General features: G+C 36.2%; 1 protein-coding gene across 5 annotated transcripts in view; it reads left to right on the plus strand.

Annotated features, from left to right (window-relative positions):
* The window catches only part of LOC134544770 (calpain-5-like), a 40,552-nt gene that overhangs the window by 14,660 nt on the left and 8,319 nt on the right, over window positions 1-17,573 (plus strand). For all 5 annotated transcript variants that reach the window (XM_063388514.1, XM_063388516.1, XM_063388512.1 and 2 more), the window contains 5 exons: window positions 5,999-6,120; window positions 7,287-7,358; window positions 8,363-8,500; window positions 12,988-13,186; window positions 16,943-17,062. In XM_063388514.1, the coding sequence (XP_063244584.1) occupies window positions 5,999-6,120; window positions 7,287-7,358; window positions 8,363-8,500; window positions 12,988-13,186; window positions 16,943-17,062 (651 nt within the window). The remainder of the gene's footprint in view (window positions 1-5,998; window positions 6,121-7,286; window positions 7,359-8,362; window positions 8,501-12,987; window positions 13,187-16,942; window positions 17,063-17,573) is intronic.

The following is a 17,573-nucleotide window of genomic DNA, read 5'->3' on the forward strand; positions in this document are numbered from 1 at the left end:
CACCGCCTCCACCGACCAGAATATTTGCTTGGAGAACCTGCGCAGTGCGAGACACTAGACCAAACTCCGTGTTTCATTTACAACCCAAGTCAAAGCAAATACATATTGGTAAAAAAAAAATACAAGTTAATTTCAATTACCGTATTTACTCGTGTATAGCGCGCCCTCGTTTATAGCGCGCACCACGATTTTTGCAACAAATTCCAAAGAAAAAAATTTTTTTTTCCCGTAAATAAATTGTACTAACATTTTGTGGTACCTGTTAAGTAATTACGTATGAAACAAATGATAATTTAAATTGATGTGTGGTGATGCGTCAGGAAAATACTTAAACTCTGCTGTGTAGACGGAAGATAATGAAGCGCTGTATCGTCACAACTGGTACGTGGGCGGGAGGAAGGGAGGCAGGCAGGAATGTGACACGGAGGACGAGATGACTCACCGGTAGCAGCTGCGACGAAGCGAAGGAAGTGGGAGGGGGACTGGTGTCAACATTCTCTCTCTCTCTCTTTTATTTTACTAGCTGTAGAGAGGGAGGTCTAAAAATAAACAAGAGACCTGCGAGCTTGCGCGCGCACGTGCGTGTGTGCGTGCGTGTGCGTGTGCGTGCGTGTGTGTGTGTGTGTGTGTGTGTGTGTGTGTGTGTGAAAGAGAGGCCTTGTTGCTTGTGCGTATGTGTGGGGGCTGGCCAGAAACGTCACCCGTCAACCGGCAGTTAACGACTTCCACTCCTCCCTGCCTTTTTTTTTTTTCCGTGTATAGCGCGCATCCTTATTTTTTTCCTTTACTTGAGGGAAAAAAAGGGCGCGCTATACACGAGTATATACGGTATGTATCAAAGTTTTGGAAGTGAAACTTCTTTACAGAGTAACGAAAAGTGCAACGAGCATGATTAGGATGGCAGAGAGTATGAATGTTGAGAAAGGGGAATAACAAAATAAAGTAGAGAGTCAGACACACAACTGTAAGACTTTCTGCAGGTTTTTTTCATCACCTTGTTTGTCTATATTATTTTAAACCTATGTTGTGTACTTTATTATTCAAGTGAATTATTATTATGTTTTATCGTCAGGTGGATTATTGAAGTGTGAAGTTTCACTTCTTACACACGTGGTGGTATTGTGCCAATTTTTTTACTGGCAGTTTATAATGTGTATTATAATATATCTATTATCTTGCCAGATAAACCAATGAAAAGAAGTTATGTGGGACAGGGAAACAGTGAAAACTTAGGGAAATTGGCTGATGTAAGTATGTAGGAACCCTTATTTAGTATACAGATGACTTTTTAATTGAGATAAAAGATTTGAAAAAATATTTTTGATGAAGAAAAAATTCTTGAAATTTAATTATGCCTTTGTAGTTGTATAGGCGTATGTTTATTAAGCCCTGCAGAAATTGTAAAAGAAATTTAGTTTTCCACCTTTTAAAGTGTATCAGATTGATTATTTAACTCTACAGGGAAAAATTGTGACAAAAATATGCTTTTTTTTTAATAAAGATAAAAAATGTTGTTTCTTAAAATTGTTTGTCCCTTGTTTTTTCTCATATGTTACATAGTTTATGTCTTACTATTCAGGTCCAAGGAGTTAATTGGATTTAAAAAAAAGTGATTATTCCCTTCACTAATCTCTATATGTATATATCTTTAAAATTTGATGTTGGCGTTTATGATGTTGATAAACTCCGACACCATTTGACCGATTGCCATGAAAGTTGGCTCATCAAAGTGTGTTTTCATGGAGAAGGTTTTTATGCTATCCATTTTTTTTTTGTAACTCGCCGCTAGATGGTGCTGCAGCGCATCAACTTCTAAACTGGTCAATCAATTGCCATGGGAAACAGAAATCATATGTCATAGACTACAAACATTTATTGTGTGTCATTTCTGTTATTTCCATGTCGCTATTCATTTTGCTTTAACTCACGGACAATGTATCACCCTGTGTGTAACCCAGGCAATGCCATATACTGCAGCTAGCGTTAGTATATAGTTAAGTCAGTGGTGGTGGATCCAGATGTTGGTGAAGGGGAAGATTTTGAATTATGGTTCATACTTATGTCGGTTTGTCGCAACTAATTCTAACATAATCCAAGTAACCGGCATCCATGAATAGATTGCATGTCAATGTGATATATGTTTTCCATGTACAGTAGAACCCTGTTATAATGTTCCTGCATATAATGTTTTCCTGCTTATAATGTCATATTTTTAAAGTCCCAATATTTCCCCCATAAGGACAATGTATTTATTTCCTGCATATAACGTTTATAAATAGTGTAATTTCCTGCTTATTATGTTTGCTTTCTAACATTCAATAAATGGGGAAAAAATGTTTAAAAACCAAATTATTTCAACACTTGCGATAAAAAGTTTCCTTTATGTATGTTTATGTTTACAATCACTGCCATACAATACATGAAGTTTGTTAAAATACAATTTTATGCAATATACTGAAGGTACACAATGTTCATAGTTACGTGTCAGTTGGCACCCTTAGTCAACTCTTCTCTTCCTTGCCATTCCAGTGGGTATTCAGATGCACGTACATAGTCCTACGATATTTAAGTTGCCAACAATTAAGCGAGGGCATAACTAAAAGTGTTTTCTATTGCTTACAAATAATATTTTTTTCATTCATATGTAGGAATCCCAAAATTAAACATTTTCAGGTGGCAAAGGAGAAGACTTTCTCACTCTTAATGTTGTCATCATGAATCGTGAGATAATTTTACAAAGAATGTGGCAGTGTATCTTTAAAGAAAAACAAAATTTAACCAGGGAACAAGACGAAGTTGAAAAATTGTTGGCTTGTTTCAGAAAATTCATGTATCAAGTATACTATCTGTGGCTTTAACATTAAAGTTGTTTACATAGCTTGGTGAGTCCATTGGTACAAAGCTCAAACATTGTTAAGTGCTAAATTGAGATTTCCTGCTTATAACGTTTTCCTGCTTATAATGTTTTTTTCTTGTGCTCCCTTGAAAAACATTATAACAGGGTTCTACTGTATTGATGCAACCCCAAGTATTGCATATTGCTTTTGGTGGGTATGTAAACATGGCAAGCAAAGGGATTTCTTGTAAATATTCTTATAAGTGGTCGGTTTAAGCTGTTACGAGAAAGCTTAAGTTTTGTGCTACTATTTAGTCAGTGTTAAGGGGATTAGTAGCTTTGCCCTAATCAGCTACATTACATGCACTTAACTGCCAAGCAGATAAGTAGAAATGTATTTTGTGTGCAAATAATGATAATAACTTATACATTTAATGGTAATTTGATAACTTTTTAAAGACTTATTCTCTAAGCTTAAATGTTGGTAGCCATATTTGTTTCTGGAGAATTATTCAAACAGTTACATATTATTTATGATGGTATGAAGCCATTGTGATACTTTTTCTACTATTATACACAGTAAAGTTATTACTTAGTTTTTATTATTTATGTTGATACACGTTGTTTATAAAGTTCTTCAACATGAATATTGATATTTTCAACTTTAGTTCATACTTGACTTTTAATTTCTTGTGTAGATTTGTGGTGATAGTTGCTATTTTATATACTTCTATATTTTATTTCATTGTGCAGTTTCATTGTCCAATTTTTGTAAGCGTAGCAGCTCTCAATGGACGCCTGTGGAAGTGGCTGTCCATGCGCAAACAGTGGAAGATGCGTAGTTCATACATAATATATTTGTAGCAATTTCAAGACATCTTACAGTATTTTAGAATATTGTATATATGTATTTATTGTATTATAAGTAGCATTGAATTACACACTGGAGAATTGAACAACCTTAAAATTAGGCTTCTGGGAGGGTTTTTTTTTTTCATTTGAATCAGATTTTTAATTGAATAATGAATATTTTTCTTATCAAATTTTGATATACAGTGAAAAAAATTTTTCCCCACACTTCACAGGAGTCTAAGAATCTATTGGTAACAAAAATAAAAAATATTTAATTTGAAATGTTGAATCAAATATAAAATCATTTATGAATATAGAATATTTTTCAATTACTGGCAGACTCGTACTTAAAACTGCTATAGTCAAATGAATTGCTTTACTGAAAAAAATGTTTTATTTATAAGTAACATTTAAAAATATTGGTGACTAAGGGGGTGAATTCTGCTCTTTTTTGTTTAAATAAACACTTTGGAACTCATGTATACGTCTCATTTTTCTCAAATTGGTTGTTTTATACTATTTACCATTTATCTGTTTTTTAAAATTACTTTAGTTTACAAAAAAACATTTACCTGGTGTTTAGAAAAGTTTTAAACCAAGGCTTTAGTTTGCAATTAAAAAATACTAACAAATATTGAGAAATTTAAAAGATGATAATTTTATTTTAAAAAAACACATGAAGGTGATGTGTGTTGCAAATTTTTTATTACCTGTAGAGTGCCCACACAGGGAAAAATGCAAGCTGTGCCAGGCGGAAAGCGAACCACTTGGCCGCCTGTCTATTGTCCTGGTATTGCTCCCAGAACTGTATGTTGGACACGGTCATGATGAAGTAGACCAGGGAGGGCAGGTAGAATACGAGCATCGTGAGGGTCGCCCACAAGCCCAGACTGTCACTCGCTAGTTGAAACACGCTCCCAGCGGTGCTGGAGACATTCAGGACATAAACCACGCACAACGCGACGCTGGGCAGCAGGTGGGCCAGCCACACGTGTGTCCTGGCCCCGATGGGGCGGCCCATCACCTCTGGAGGCTTGCTTCCCATGCTGGTTACAAGCAGGTGCTTCCACCACTCGGACGCCACTCTCGTTCCATCTTCTTGTGACACTAGGCACAAGCCCGACTGGGGACTGCGTTCAGCTTGTATCGTTTGTTTTGTGATAACACGGGCAGGATTAGATAGTCTTTTCCTGGACGAACTCAGATGACACATCGTAGATAAGAGATAACGGTCTGTATTTTAGCAGTAAAGATCACACTGTTAGATATCATTCTCCAAGACCATTTATTATGGTGGTCTTGATCAATTCTAATTAATTGGTCAGTATTGATTAATTCCAAATTACACCTTTAGAAATTTCTAAGAAAACTTGATACAAAATGGACATTGTCTTTCATTTGTCATTGTAGCATTATTTTCTGTAAATCTAGTTTCATAATAAATGTGAGTTTGGACTCACTGCATGTTTACTTTGTGATCTACAGTTGTTTGCTAAAAAAGTAAATTATATGTTCTTTATATATATATATATAATGTTCTTATATTATGTACTTGCAGTGGGGAAGATTTATTTAAGATTTTTTTGCTGGTTACACTTTGTGTCATAAGAAACCTCAATAACATCCTTTGAGGAATATTAACTTGCCAAGATTGTATGGTAATAAGTAATAGTGATCCAAGTGCAAAAATTATGAACTTAGACTGTGGATTATTGAGATTTCTTTCATCATTAAATCTCTGAAGTAACCATCTTAAAAAAAATGTGAAAAAATAAATTTGGAAAAGACAGTTGCTACACAGATTTTATAATGAAAGGAGAGCTTGCTATTGGTCATTACTTCTGTTCACTATTTTGGCACTTGGATAACTATTACTTTTATGTTCTGTTATGTTTTGTTAATTTATTTAAGAGTGAGATGAGTAACAAAGATTATTATGTGACATTAAATTGTCATTATAAATTTTATATAAAAATATACTCTTAATTACTACCAAAGATTTACTTTAGGTACCTATTTATAGAAAGTTAGAAACCAATAGTTACAGTGATCTATAACAGAAATTTCCATGCAGAATGAAATACAGTTATATATACATTTCAACAATAAAACAAGAGTTTACCCAACCAAGTGGTCTGCCTTGGTTTGATTCAAAAACTGAATAAATGTTATTTGCCTGCATTGTAATTTTTTATGGGGTTATTTTTAATGATTTTTATTTACAAGAGTTTATGATTATGTATTTTAATTTGAAGCTGTCCATACATTTGTAATAGTTGTGTATTCATGGAGGTTGTGTATTGAATGGAGGTTTCAGACGAGCAGGAGGCCGGTAAGCGAACCGAAGTAGGGCTGACCAAAGGCTATGCGTACCCTATCACCGGGGTGAAGAAGGTTCACTTGGGAGAGACAGGCCTCAGACAGTTGTTCAGGTACAGCACCGGAGGCAAGCACCCCTTACTGAGTTTATATATTGCTGTAGTATCTACACAGTTTTGGCCAATCACCGTACAAGTAACTAGTTCCAGTTCAGGTTACTCCAGCATTAGTGCGGGACAAACGTCTAGTTAGCCCCAGAGGTAAGCTGGACAGAAGGAAAAGTTGGGTAAGGGAATATGTATCAGTGGGCCACTGCCAAGGTGGTTGCAAAATATCCTTTGGCATTGCATATTTCTTTGATTTCTATACTAGTTGAAAATAGATTGATTATGTAGTGCTTAAAGAGCAGTGAAAATGAGGGTAAGTGTAAAAAAACAACAATCATGTTTTTAGAAGAGTTGATGTGTTACCGTGCCATACCGAGTCACAGCTTTTTGATTCCATATTTTGTATGGCTCTGCCTACTATTTGACTGAGTCTGTTTGTTCCTAGCAACTTGTTTCCATTTATCTATGGGGCCTAGCTTGATAAATTTTGTTATATACAATATGCATGTAGTTTAAGGCAGTGGTGGTGGTTGATTTTTACTTATGTTTAAAAAAAAAATCTATAATGAATTAAAAAATTTATTAAAGCCAGCTCATAGCAAAAGTATCTTCCCTTCTTTTTTTAGCCATCATTACTACATACGTTTTTCAGAAAGAAGTTGGTGGAATTTATACATAACATAGCTTAGCAAACCTTCTGTACATCAAAGCACACTGCTGGAAAGCTAACAATGTTAACAGATTTCTAGTGTGTATGTATTTCATTTAGTTATCGATCTGTTACGGGATATACAATTTATTTTTCATTAAAAAAATTTGTGTTCAGCAATCCTTATTAATAATATTCAAAATACAGGAACTCAAAATACTTTTCCCATTAATATAAAAATGCATGTTATCATGAACTTCATTGATTTGTTCAAAAAAAAATGTATAATGAACACCAGCATAATATTAACTAGTTTTAATCCAGCACTGGTCACCTAAGAGATGATGTAACCTAATAGATATGTGTTAATTTTTTTCTCATTTTTCAAATCAATTAATATAACTAAAAATGTTCATAAATTTTGCTGCAATTTATATTTTATATTATAATACCAGTTAAGTGAGCAAACTAGCATTGAGTACTTAAAAACTGAATTTCATGAGCGCAACTTGTTTCTGTGCAGTGGTCGTGAAAAATTTGCAATGGTGCGTTTACTGGATCCGAGAGGAATTAGGATATGCTCTACTCCAAAAAGGTTTGTTTTGTTATGTGGTTTTCCTTTACTGTTGATTTTTATTTTTTTTATTTTTTTAGGCTATATTTGAAACCATATCACAGTGTGTTACTTAAAATGGTATAAGTATTTTAAGATTTTAACTATAAAAGAATAACTAAATTTTTAAACAATTCACACAGCTGTGATATTTGTCAGTTTTAAGTATTTATGTGATTATAATTGTTTTCACTTTAACTTTACAATTGTATACATTTTCAAGCATAATTTCAACATTCAGAGAAGTATATTTTATTTGGCAAGTGCAAATACAATTTAAAAAAGGTTATGTTACAGGGTTCATATGCTGCCTTAATATCCTTCATTTGTTGTTAATTGAAGAAGGGTCATTAGAAATCTTTAAATTTCAATAAGAATCCTTAAAAACTCCTTAATAAAGATTGATAGTGTGCAAGTAATGGATAAACATGAGTACTTTAATGTTCTTTTGTTTCCTACTTGGCAGCAAACAATGCTTTACTGCATATGCGCAGTACCTAAAATTTGTGAAATTTGGGTCACGTGATTAGATTTTATATATAAAACATGTTTTAAAATTCATGTTTTCATATTTTGGGTCTCACCTTTAAACTAAAAAGGTTTGTTGTTTTACTATGAACTTGTAAAGTAAATGTAGTTTGAAATCAAATTAAATGTTAATGCTATAAATTTCAGATAGACACTATGCTATGTGTTCCAAAGACAATAACAGACAATAGGGCCTATCTTAAGAATTGATCTAAGAAAATAAGTTATTTTTTATTCATTAACAATTTAACAATTATTTTCTGGAGCTATCTTGTGATATTACAAATGATATATTCTATCCCTTGATAGTGGTGAATGTGATGAAGTAAAGGGGTCCTTAAATACCCCTTAATTTTGATTGCTCAAGAGGGTATAGCCATGTGATAACAGTGTCATAGATAATAATATTGATGCACATATATTACGTACTAAGTATGGTATAAAAATTTGTTTTACAGTGTCGAAGGCAGTGGAGAATATGCTTTCTCCACCTCAGAGTTATCAAAATTGTTGTCTACTAATCCAGAGTGGGCAAAAGTCAAAGACTCTCAAAGAGAAAGGATTGGATTAACCTTTAATGAAGAAGGAGAATTTTGGTAAGCAATCATTTTTATAAAATGTATAGTTTATATGTTTCATGTAAGCCCACAAATTTAAAAAAAAAATTCTCTTTTTTCTTAATTGATATTTTGTATTGTGATATTGATACAGATTTTTAACTATGAATGTAATTGGACACTTAAGGCTTGGTTTGAGTTGCAATGTTGCATTATTGCATTTTTTATGTCATTATTTTTTATCTAGAACTGTTAATGTTTCACTGTATTAAGCAGGGAATGACCACGTCTCCATGTTTACATGGTTAATCAGGTGAAGCTTTTTTTTTTTTGCTTCCAGCTAATGGTCTGGGCCCACAGTATTTTTAATGTAGCTATACTAACCCAACCAACCTTTCACAATATTGTAAAGTATTTTTTTACACCGCAAATGTAATCTTAACCTATTAATCGTTCGTTACTACGTGATTCAAAACACTACTTTAATGAAATGTAAAAAAAAAAAAATACTTTTTTAATTCAAAAACATTTGGACAAACAATCAACAAACAGAAAATAGAAACATTAATATTTCCCTCAACTGCATTGTGCTGCCATATTAACTACTTTTATTTTAAAACAATACTTCCGTTGACTAAAGATCTCCAAAATAAACGCGGAAACCAGTATGGCTAAACAACAAATGGTGGCAGCTTCATCCATGGAAAGGTATTGTAATGTAATTTTAAAGTGTGATTTCTCATCAACTGTTATATATTTATTTATTTATTAACTCTTTTTTCAGGGTAAATACAGATGGTATTTTTATAATTTTATTTTTGCTTTGCGGAAAAGCAGTGACATAAGATATTTACCAAAAACAGGGGTCTTTTTTTTCTTAACTTCGACAAAGTAATTGTTGAAATAAAAATGAGCACAATTAAATTATAAAACAGCAAACCATACAGCTTCTATCAAAAAAGTATCCCTTTTCCAAGGAAATTTGGCATTGCTTGGTAATAAATGTAAATATTTCATCAAGAAGACATATTGTTCAAATTACTTGTAAAATTTGCATCTACATTATTGAAACTTATCAAAGAAAACCACCAAAACATGCATGCTGTAACATAGTTAGCAAACAACTGGAATGCTGTAGCTTACATAGGTGTAATAGCTTGAATATGGAATGCTATAAAAAAAAACACTCTTTACTGTATACAAAAAATTATATGAACATAATTATGTATTTTTAAATGAAACTGTAATCTTTAAACACATAAAAGAATTAGTACTGTAACACCCCAGTCCTCTGGCTAGCCCAGAATTGGTCTAGGATGTACATACATGAACACTTGGAAGAATTTCTCTGGGTGCCGAGAATAATTTTAGTTCCATAGAATACTACTTTATACGTAAAAAACGTCTATTTCTCGTTACAATGATAGTCCGTCAAACTTTCTTGTGTGACAGAATACCATCAGATTTGAATTACTAATAACTATAAGACTAATAATGTGTTAACAATGGTTGAGCCCACAATGTATAGATCATGCCTGTATAACTATGTTTGTAGCACAGGAACTATTGGTTTTGCCTGTGATGTCACCGTATCCTGTCTAGGCGCATGTGCTTGTTTGTTATGAATTAGCTTTGTGTAAAGTTATAAACTGGTGTAGCATGGAAACACATTTAGCTAGGACCCAAAGTGAGACAATAAAAATATTAGCTGGAATATAAGTTAAAATAGGTATTAATTGTAATTAAATCCCCCATTTTCTGAAAACAAACACTCGCAGCACAAACTTCTCAAAACAAATCATTTCATCACTTGGACACAATATTTACTTACTGGTCTTGATGAAATCTTGCAGTCACTTGTGACACAGAGTACCAATGGCCGAGAGACCATTGTCTGCTGGGCATAGTCACCAATTTACTAAGGCTCCATTTTGAGTCTGCACTCTCGCCTGTGTTCTCAGGAAGACCCGGACCACAGGCGTGAAATTCTTCACTGACCACATAAAATTAGGTGAGCTGCCACTCAACACGACTACTCTCGCATATGCCCTAGTAACGACTGACATGAACACCTACGACTCCAGGTTCTTGCCCACTGGGAAAAAAACTGCTCTCATGGTGCCATCAGCAACCAATCACAGAGCAGCATACAATTACAATCAATGGCCATGAAAACGACCATGATGCTTTGCAATTTCACCCTCAAAACACATCACATTATCTACTTTTCCAAGTACAAAATACATCTGTCTCTCTCAAATGCTCATGCAATTAACAAACTTATTGCATCATCCTAATTTTAGTCAAAAAACCATAGAAAAAATACAAAAAGAAAAATGTGAAAGCACATGAAAATTGAAATGAGTAAGTAAAATTTAGCAAAAATACTTTCAATGACTTTCACAATAAAATAAATTAACTATCAGATATATTAAAAATGTGAATTAAAGTAATGAACAGCCAACAAACACATTCCTAACTCACGATCACTGCTCAAAAGTATGAACAGCTAGTATTTGCATAAGGATAGAAAACCTAACAAAGTATTATTTTTGATTACAAAAAACTAAAAAATCCTTAATACATAATACAGTAATTTACAAATTGAGGAGGGCATTAGCTTGGGTTGTTATATTGCAATCAATCTGGATGTAATTTTTTTTGGGCTCAACAATTATGACTATTATGTCCTGTTTGAATAGTACCATCAAAGTGAGCTACAATGCCAGCCCAAGTTTTTAATTCTTGTCCCTGGAGGCACATTAGTTGGACCATCCATCAGGAAACTGGTTGTGTGGTTCCAAATTGTGAATTGATTGTCCAGTTTTCTTTAATTATGAACCAGGAAGGTAGAACAAGAATGAAGGCAGGAAGGTGTTTGGAAAATGGGAGATGATTTAAGATCCTAAGAACCCAGCGGGGGGTTATAAACATACATGATACTTAAGATATTTGTGAGAAATATTGTTTTTTATTTTAATTTATTTTGTTTATTGGTTGTATATGTATTGGTGTTTTGAAAGAACTACTTGTACCAGTAACTGGTTTCACATAGGTAGATAAAGATATTGTTCCAAACGCGAGATACTAGACCGCGATACCAGGTTCGGAGCTGGCTTGCTGCTCCGCACGGCCACTGACGTCACGTGCCATCCATTGATGTAAGGCATGCTACGCGTGCCTGGTCAGAATACAAGGGTCGTCGCTGCCCCCCTTCCTCCCGCCACCACTCCGCTCCCCGCGCATCATCCTGCCTCGGCGCTGTTATCTATTGCTGAACGGCCTTGGCAATTCTGCAGGGAGCAGCGTGAATTGACACCGCCCTTCTGGACTGTTCGGGCGTCGGGTCAGACCGGGATGACGCAACTCGTCACAGCTGCTTTTGTTGGTCTGAGAAGGGCGCCACAGTACTTAAAACAGTGACGCCGACCTCCGCGGAAGTTCCGAGCTAGTTCAGCGACAGAGTGCTGTGGATGCCGCGAGTGCGGCGAGAGTTCCGCGACAAGATCTGTGACTGATGCCGCGTGAGTCCTGCGATGAGTTCCAAACGGATTCTGAGCGAAGGGAAGTGTGACATCGGCAAAGAGGGTGAGAGACGAGAAACACCCCCCCCCCCCCCCCCCCACCTTGTCCTCCCCCAAGAGTGGCGAGATGCGAAGTTCGACTGGAACGTGAGAGTGCGGCAACTGAGTGGCGCCAGACTGTAGTGTGTGTAGACAGGTGCAAGGTAAAGGGCGAACCTCTGTTGAGCCTAGCTCCAGTGAGGAGTGCAAACTGCGGAACTTGACAGACGTTGAGTGATTTGAGAAAAAACATTTTTAAGTGTGACTAATTGGTGATTAGGCTTTTTAAGTAAGATTATATATTAGTGTTGTAAATGTTAGTGATTAATTAATAAATCTGTAATAAAACTTAGTTGGGCTATCCCTTATATCCCTTACGAACTCAGTTTTTTCTCCCACATTAAATAGTTCCCCCCCCCCCCCCCGATTATATATTTATATATATATATATACACACACACACACACACACACACATATATATATATATATAAATAAACATTTAATCAGTGTAAGCCCAGAAAGCAGTATCAGTTAGAAATATTTCTTTATCTTAGGAAAACTTTTTCTTTTTAATAAAAATATTCTCTGTATATTTGGAATAACTAAGCTTCATAAACATTAAAAAAAATTTCTAAATCGGTCCAGTAGTGTTTGAGTTAATGTCTTACAAACTAACAATCAATCTCCTCTCTATCTCTCTCTCTCTCTCTCTCTCTTTATAATTATAGATGCCGATAGTATATCAAACTTTGTTACAAAGTTTTTCAATGTTCTGAGATTAATAACTTTTACCTATTTACCAGGGAAACTTCTCAAAGAGTTAAAATAAAGGTAGCTTTTTAGTTCAAAGTAAAAATAGTTTGATCTAATTGACAGGAAATTTTCTTAACTGGGAACTTGTTAATAGGTTTTACTGCACCACGTTTGCATGTCTTATTGACTAATTGTGGTTCCATGCAAGGATGCCTCTGGAGGACTTTGTGAGCCACTTCACGGACCTGGTCGTCTGTCGCTTGGTGCCCTCGAACATATTCGCTGTGGGCCGGCGTTGGGCGGAGTTCTCCGCCGCTGGCACCTGGTCATCTGGGATGAAGGGGACTTCTTCCGACCGGTCTGGAGGCTGTTCCGCCTTCCCGGACAGCTTCCTCAGGAACCCACAGGTGCACACTTCCAAGCGTTTTCTTCTAGCACTGTGCCAAATCCGATATAGTCCATATTTAGAAGTGTCTGAGCTTCTGCCGATATTCCGTTCAAAAGTGACTGCTCTAATAGTGCACATCTTCTCACTTTACTATTTTTTTATTAACCTTTTTGGAAATATTAACTACCATATCTATCTGTATGGATGTCATTAATTCTAGGTTTAGCTTTTAAGATTGAAGTAATAATTAATTTATGGACACATCGCCTAAAGGAGAGAGAGAAGTAAGTTATAATGACTCAACACTTTGCAGTTGTATTATTACAGCCCCTACACTGCTGCTGTATGTCTTCATTTTCTGCTGCTTTGTTTGTGTATTGGTCAAAAGTGAAATTTAATTTGATGTATTTGGCCTTGCTCTGTTTGTTGTTGATATTAATAAGTGGTTCTTCTTTCATGCTTAGTGACCAAAAATGTTGGTCCCCTATTGACTCAGAAGGTGTCATATCTCTATCACGTTCTTCCCTCCCTCGTTATATAAATATCTGGCTTGGAAAATATGGATAAAAAGGTTTGTTTGCATGGCAAACGTATTGAGAGACTTCTAATTCTTTGCAACTCGTAAATTTATTAATTTTTAGAAATACAGTTAACCCTTGATTAGTCGGACCTCGATGTTCAGGACATCGGATAAGTCGGACAACCATTAAAAATAAATAAATAAATTTAAAAAATTTGCAACAGACATTATTAATTTCTTTAACGTATAAGACACCACAATAGCAATAGCGGTGTTCAATAATGTGCAAAAAAACAAAGTATGTACAGCGTAAATGGGCTGATTCTTTGAAGGGGAATAAAGTGGCAATTCCGATGTCAGAGACTTGACAACGCTGCCTTGCCGGCGGAGACGTGGCGTCATAGCCGGTCGGCTGCTAGCTAGAACACGTCCTTCTCTTCCCCTCTTCCAAGGTCTTGGCGGCCGGTGCACGGACTACTGTGCGTCACGTGCTGTTACACAGCAGGTGTACATGTCAGTATGCGGCTAGCTTATTGTTAACACTCGTTACACTTCCCCAGTTCCGCACGCCGCGATTTTTTCGTGTTATGAACATTCACATTTCACAATGGGGCCTAAAAGAAAGTGTGTGACTTTGACTGTTGCTGAAAAATTAAAATTGATAAAAAAACTTGAGTCTGGTGTTTCTGTGGCGAATCTATGTCTCGAGTACGGTATCGCGAAACAAACAGTGTCGGACATAAAAAAAAGTAAAGACAAGTTTAAGCAGTTTGTGTTCAAGTGTGACTGGAAAAAATTGTTTCCAGCAGAAAACGGCTTAAGCAGCCTACAGAAACAGATCTTGAAGAAGCAGTTAACAAATGGTATGTACAGCAACGATCAAGTGGCGTCGCAGTGCGTGGTGTAGAGCTGCAAGCAGCCGCTGAAAGACTAGCGATGCACCTGAACATAGAGTTCCGAGCAAGTGATGTCTGGTTGTGGCATTTTCGCAACAGACACGGCATAATCAACAAGAGAATGTTTGGCGAAGCCCTAAGTGCTGATACTGATAGTGTTGAGCCATTTAGAAAGCGGCTTAATGATCTATTTGAAGAAGAAAACCTATCTCGTGCACAACTATACAACGTTGACGAGACGGGACTGTTTTGGAGATTACCAGAAAACACACAGGCCTACAAGCATGAGAGTACTGCACCTGGACGAAAACTTAGTAATGAGAGACTTTCAGCTTTACTGTGTGCAAACGCTGATGGAAGTCACCGCCTTAAATCAGTTGTTGTGGGAAAATCTCGCAAGCCGCGTGTCCTCAATGACATTATGAATAACCTGCCTGTTCACTATTACAACTCAAAGAATGCGTGGTTCACACAAGAAATCACAAATGACTGGTTTCAAAACCACTTTGTACCTGAAGTGCGTCGATTCCAGGAGGATGTTTTGAAGATTTCTCCCGATGAAGTCAAAGCTTTGTTGCTCGTCAATAATGCCCCTTCCCACCCCCAAAGTGAGAAGATGTGTAGTAGTGACGGCAAAATTAAATGTATGGCACTGCCTCCAAACACAACATCCCTGATTCAGCCTATGGATCAGGGAATTATCTTGGCCTCGAAGAGATTGTACAAAAGAAATTTCTTTTTGAGGTGATGGTTGTATTGGAGGAACCACAAGATGAAAAAGAGGACACACGGGGCCAGAGAACACTGCAAAAACTTCGGGCCTACAACATAAAGTCAGCCATTTTAATTGGGCCTCGGCTTGGAGGGAAATAAAAATGTCCACGCTAGTCAATGGATGGAATAAGGTTCTCTTCGACAAAGACGTAGAGCACGACTTTAAGGGGTTCGAGGCCACTGATTACCAGGAGACATTGTTGGCATGTGGCGAAACTGGCCCCACAGAAGCAGATATCCGCGAGTGGTTAGATGCTGACAAGGCAGAACTTCGTTGTCAGATACTGCCTGACGAAGAAATTGTTCGAGAGGTTATGTATCCTAACACAGAACATAGCACAGATGAAGAAGAGGAATTAGAACCCCTCTCAAAATCAAAATTATCAAGTGCCAGAGATGCGTTAGATACTCTAATTAGCATTATTGATTCAACCACTGACACTGAACTACAGCCATTCTATCATCATTTCCGTTCAGCACAAGAAATTGTGATTTGAAAGCAGCACCACAAGACCATGCAGCTGAAGATTGAAAGTTCTTCCAGGCAACACCTCTGTCAACTCTGACAGCTCCCACCACAGTGCCACAAAGTGTAGACGAGTTTCCATCATGTTCATACAGTAGGCCTAAGGAAAGTGTAGTGTTCCCGATCCCGAAAAGTGTTACTGATTCTGACAGTGATTAAATTGGTACTTGTATTAAATGAAGGTCCGAAAGTTTGTGGTAGCCTAAAATTCACAGTTTTTATACCGTATATTGGTATGTATAAGCAGCGCCGATATTTTGAGCCTTCAAAATTGGAAAAACTATAAATTTTTTATGCCCGGTGTTGTGTATGAGGTACGTTTGGCGGCAACGCAGCAACAGCTGAGTTGATAGATACGCACAGCGCGCCAGCAGACTACTGTGACCTTGCCTGGCCGTCTCGTGCTCGCTGCTCACAGTTGACCTTGCTAGCGGCCATACGCAGCTACGGACTTGTGTTTCGCTGCAGAATGTTTGCCGTGCTTTACTTAAAAGACGCTGAATAATAAATTATCTATTACATTGCAACTGTCTTTAAACTGATACCACTTTGTATACTTTTATTTCGTAACACTGGTATGTAGCTATCTTTGGGTGTAACCTAAAATTATCCACTCGATAACTCGGACAAATCATAACTCGGACAACTTCTCCCCCCTTTTAATCCGACTTATCGAGGGTTTACTGTATTTTTAAATACTAAAAACAATAGATGATAGTACAATTGTGTTCAGCTCATTAATAACTCACAGTTTTTTGGAAATTTGGCAGTCTCAATAAATGATCTTGTTTTTTCAATAATATATACATTATGCTCCACAGTTTCAGACCAGGTACACGAGCACGCAGACCACACTAAATATGTTTACAATCATGAGCTGCCCATGGACAACTATATTAACACTCCCCATTAATGCACCAAAATGTGTATTTTTATTTGCTAATGGTTTATTACCATGCTGAATTATTGTATACTGTACCACATACCAGATATTTTCTTATTATAAATTGGTTTAGTGCATATTGTATGTAGTCTAATGAAATTGTGGTGTGTTCACAGTATGTGTTTGACATAAAGCATGAAGAGGAGGAAATAATGGTTCAACTTCTGCAAGGTGACCTGAATCAGCAATCATCAGTTGATGGTCACTCACTTCTCATTGGCTTCTCCATCATCAAGGTGGGTATGTTTCCATGTGACAGTGCAGCCAACACTGCATGATTTACAGTTGGCTAGACAATGATTTTGTCCTCACCGACATTTAAGTTATTAGAACTGATGCTAATGGAGCACTGAAAACCCACCAGAATTCTGCAACACCCAGCACATTTCACCCTTGCGAAAAATGCAGGTTTGACCCCGCTGGGAATAGATCACATTAGCTTGGTGTTAGGCGAGTGCTCTGAATACTCGATCTGTGCATCTACAGTTTTTTTTGCGTTAGTAATTTTATACAGTCTCTGTTAACTTCGTGTTTACCTTTTTGTACTAACACTGATTTAGAATTATTTGTTAATGGCTGCAGGATAATGTTTCATGGACATGGTATATATATCTAATTTACTCTTAATTTTAATAAATGTTTTGTTATAATGTAGAAGTATTTTGAACTATCATAGTCTTTCTAGTGAAGTTGTTTCCTGTGGTGCAGTTTGTTTATTAGTGTGCTGTAAATTTAAAAATAGTTTCT

Source organism: Bacillus rossius, chromosome 1, assembly GCF_032445375.1.
Source record: "Bacillus rossius redtenbacheri isolate Brsri chromosome 1, Brsri_v3, whole genome shotgun sequence".
Taxonomy (NCBI): domain Eukaryota; kingdom Metazoa; phylum Arthropoda; class Insecta; order Phasmatodea; family Bacillidae; genus Bacillus; species Bacillus rossius.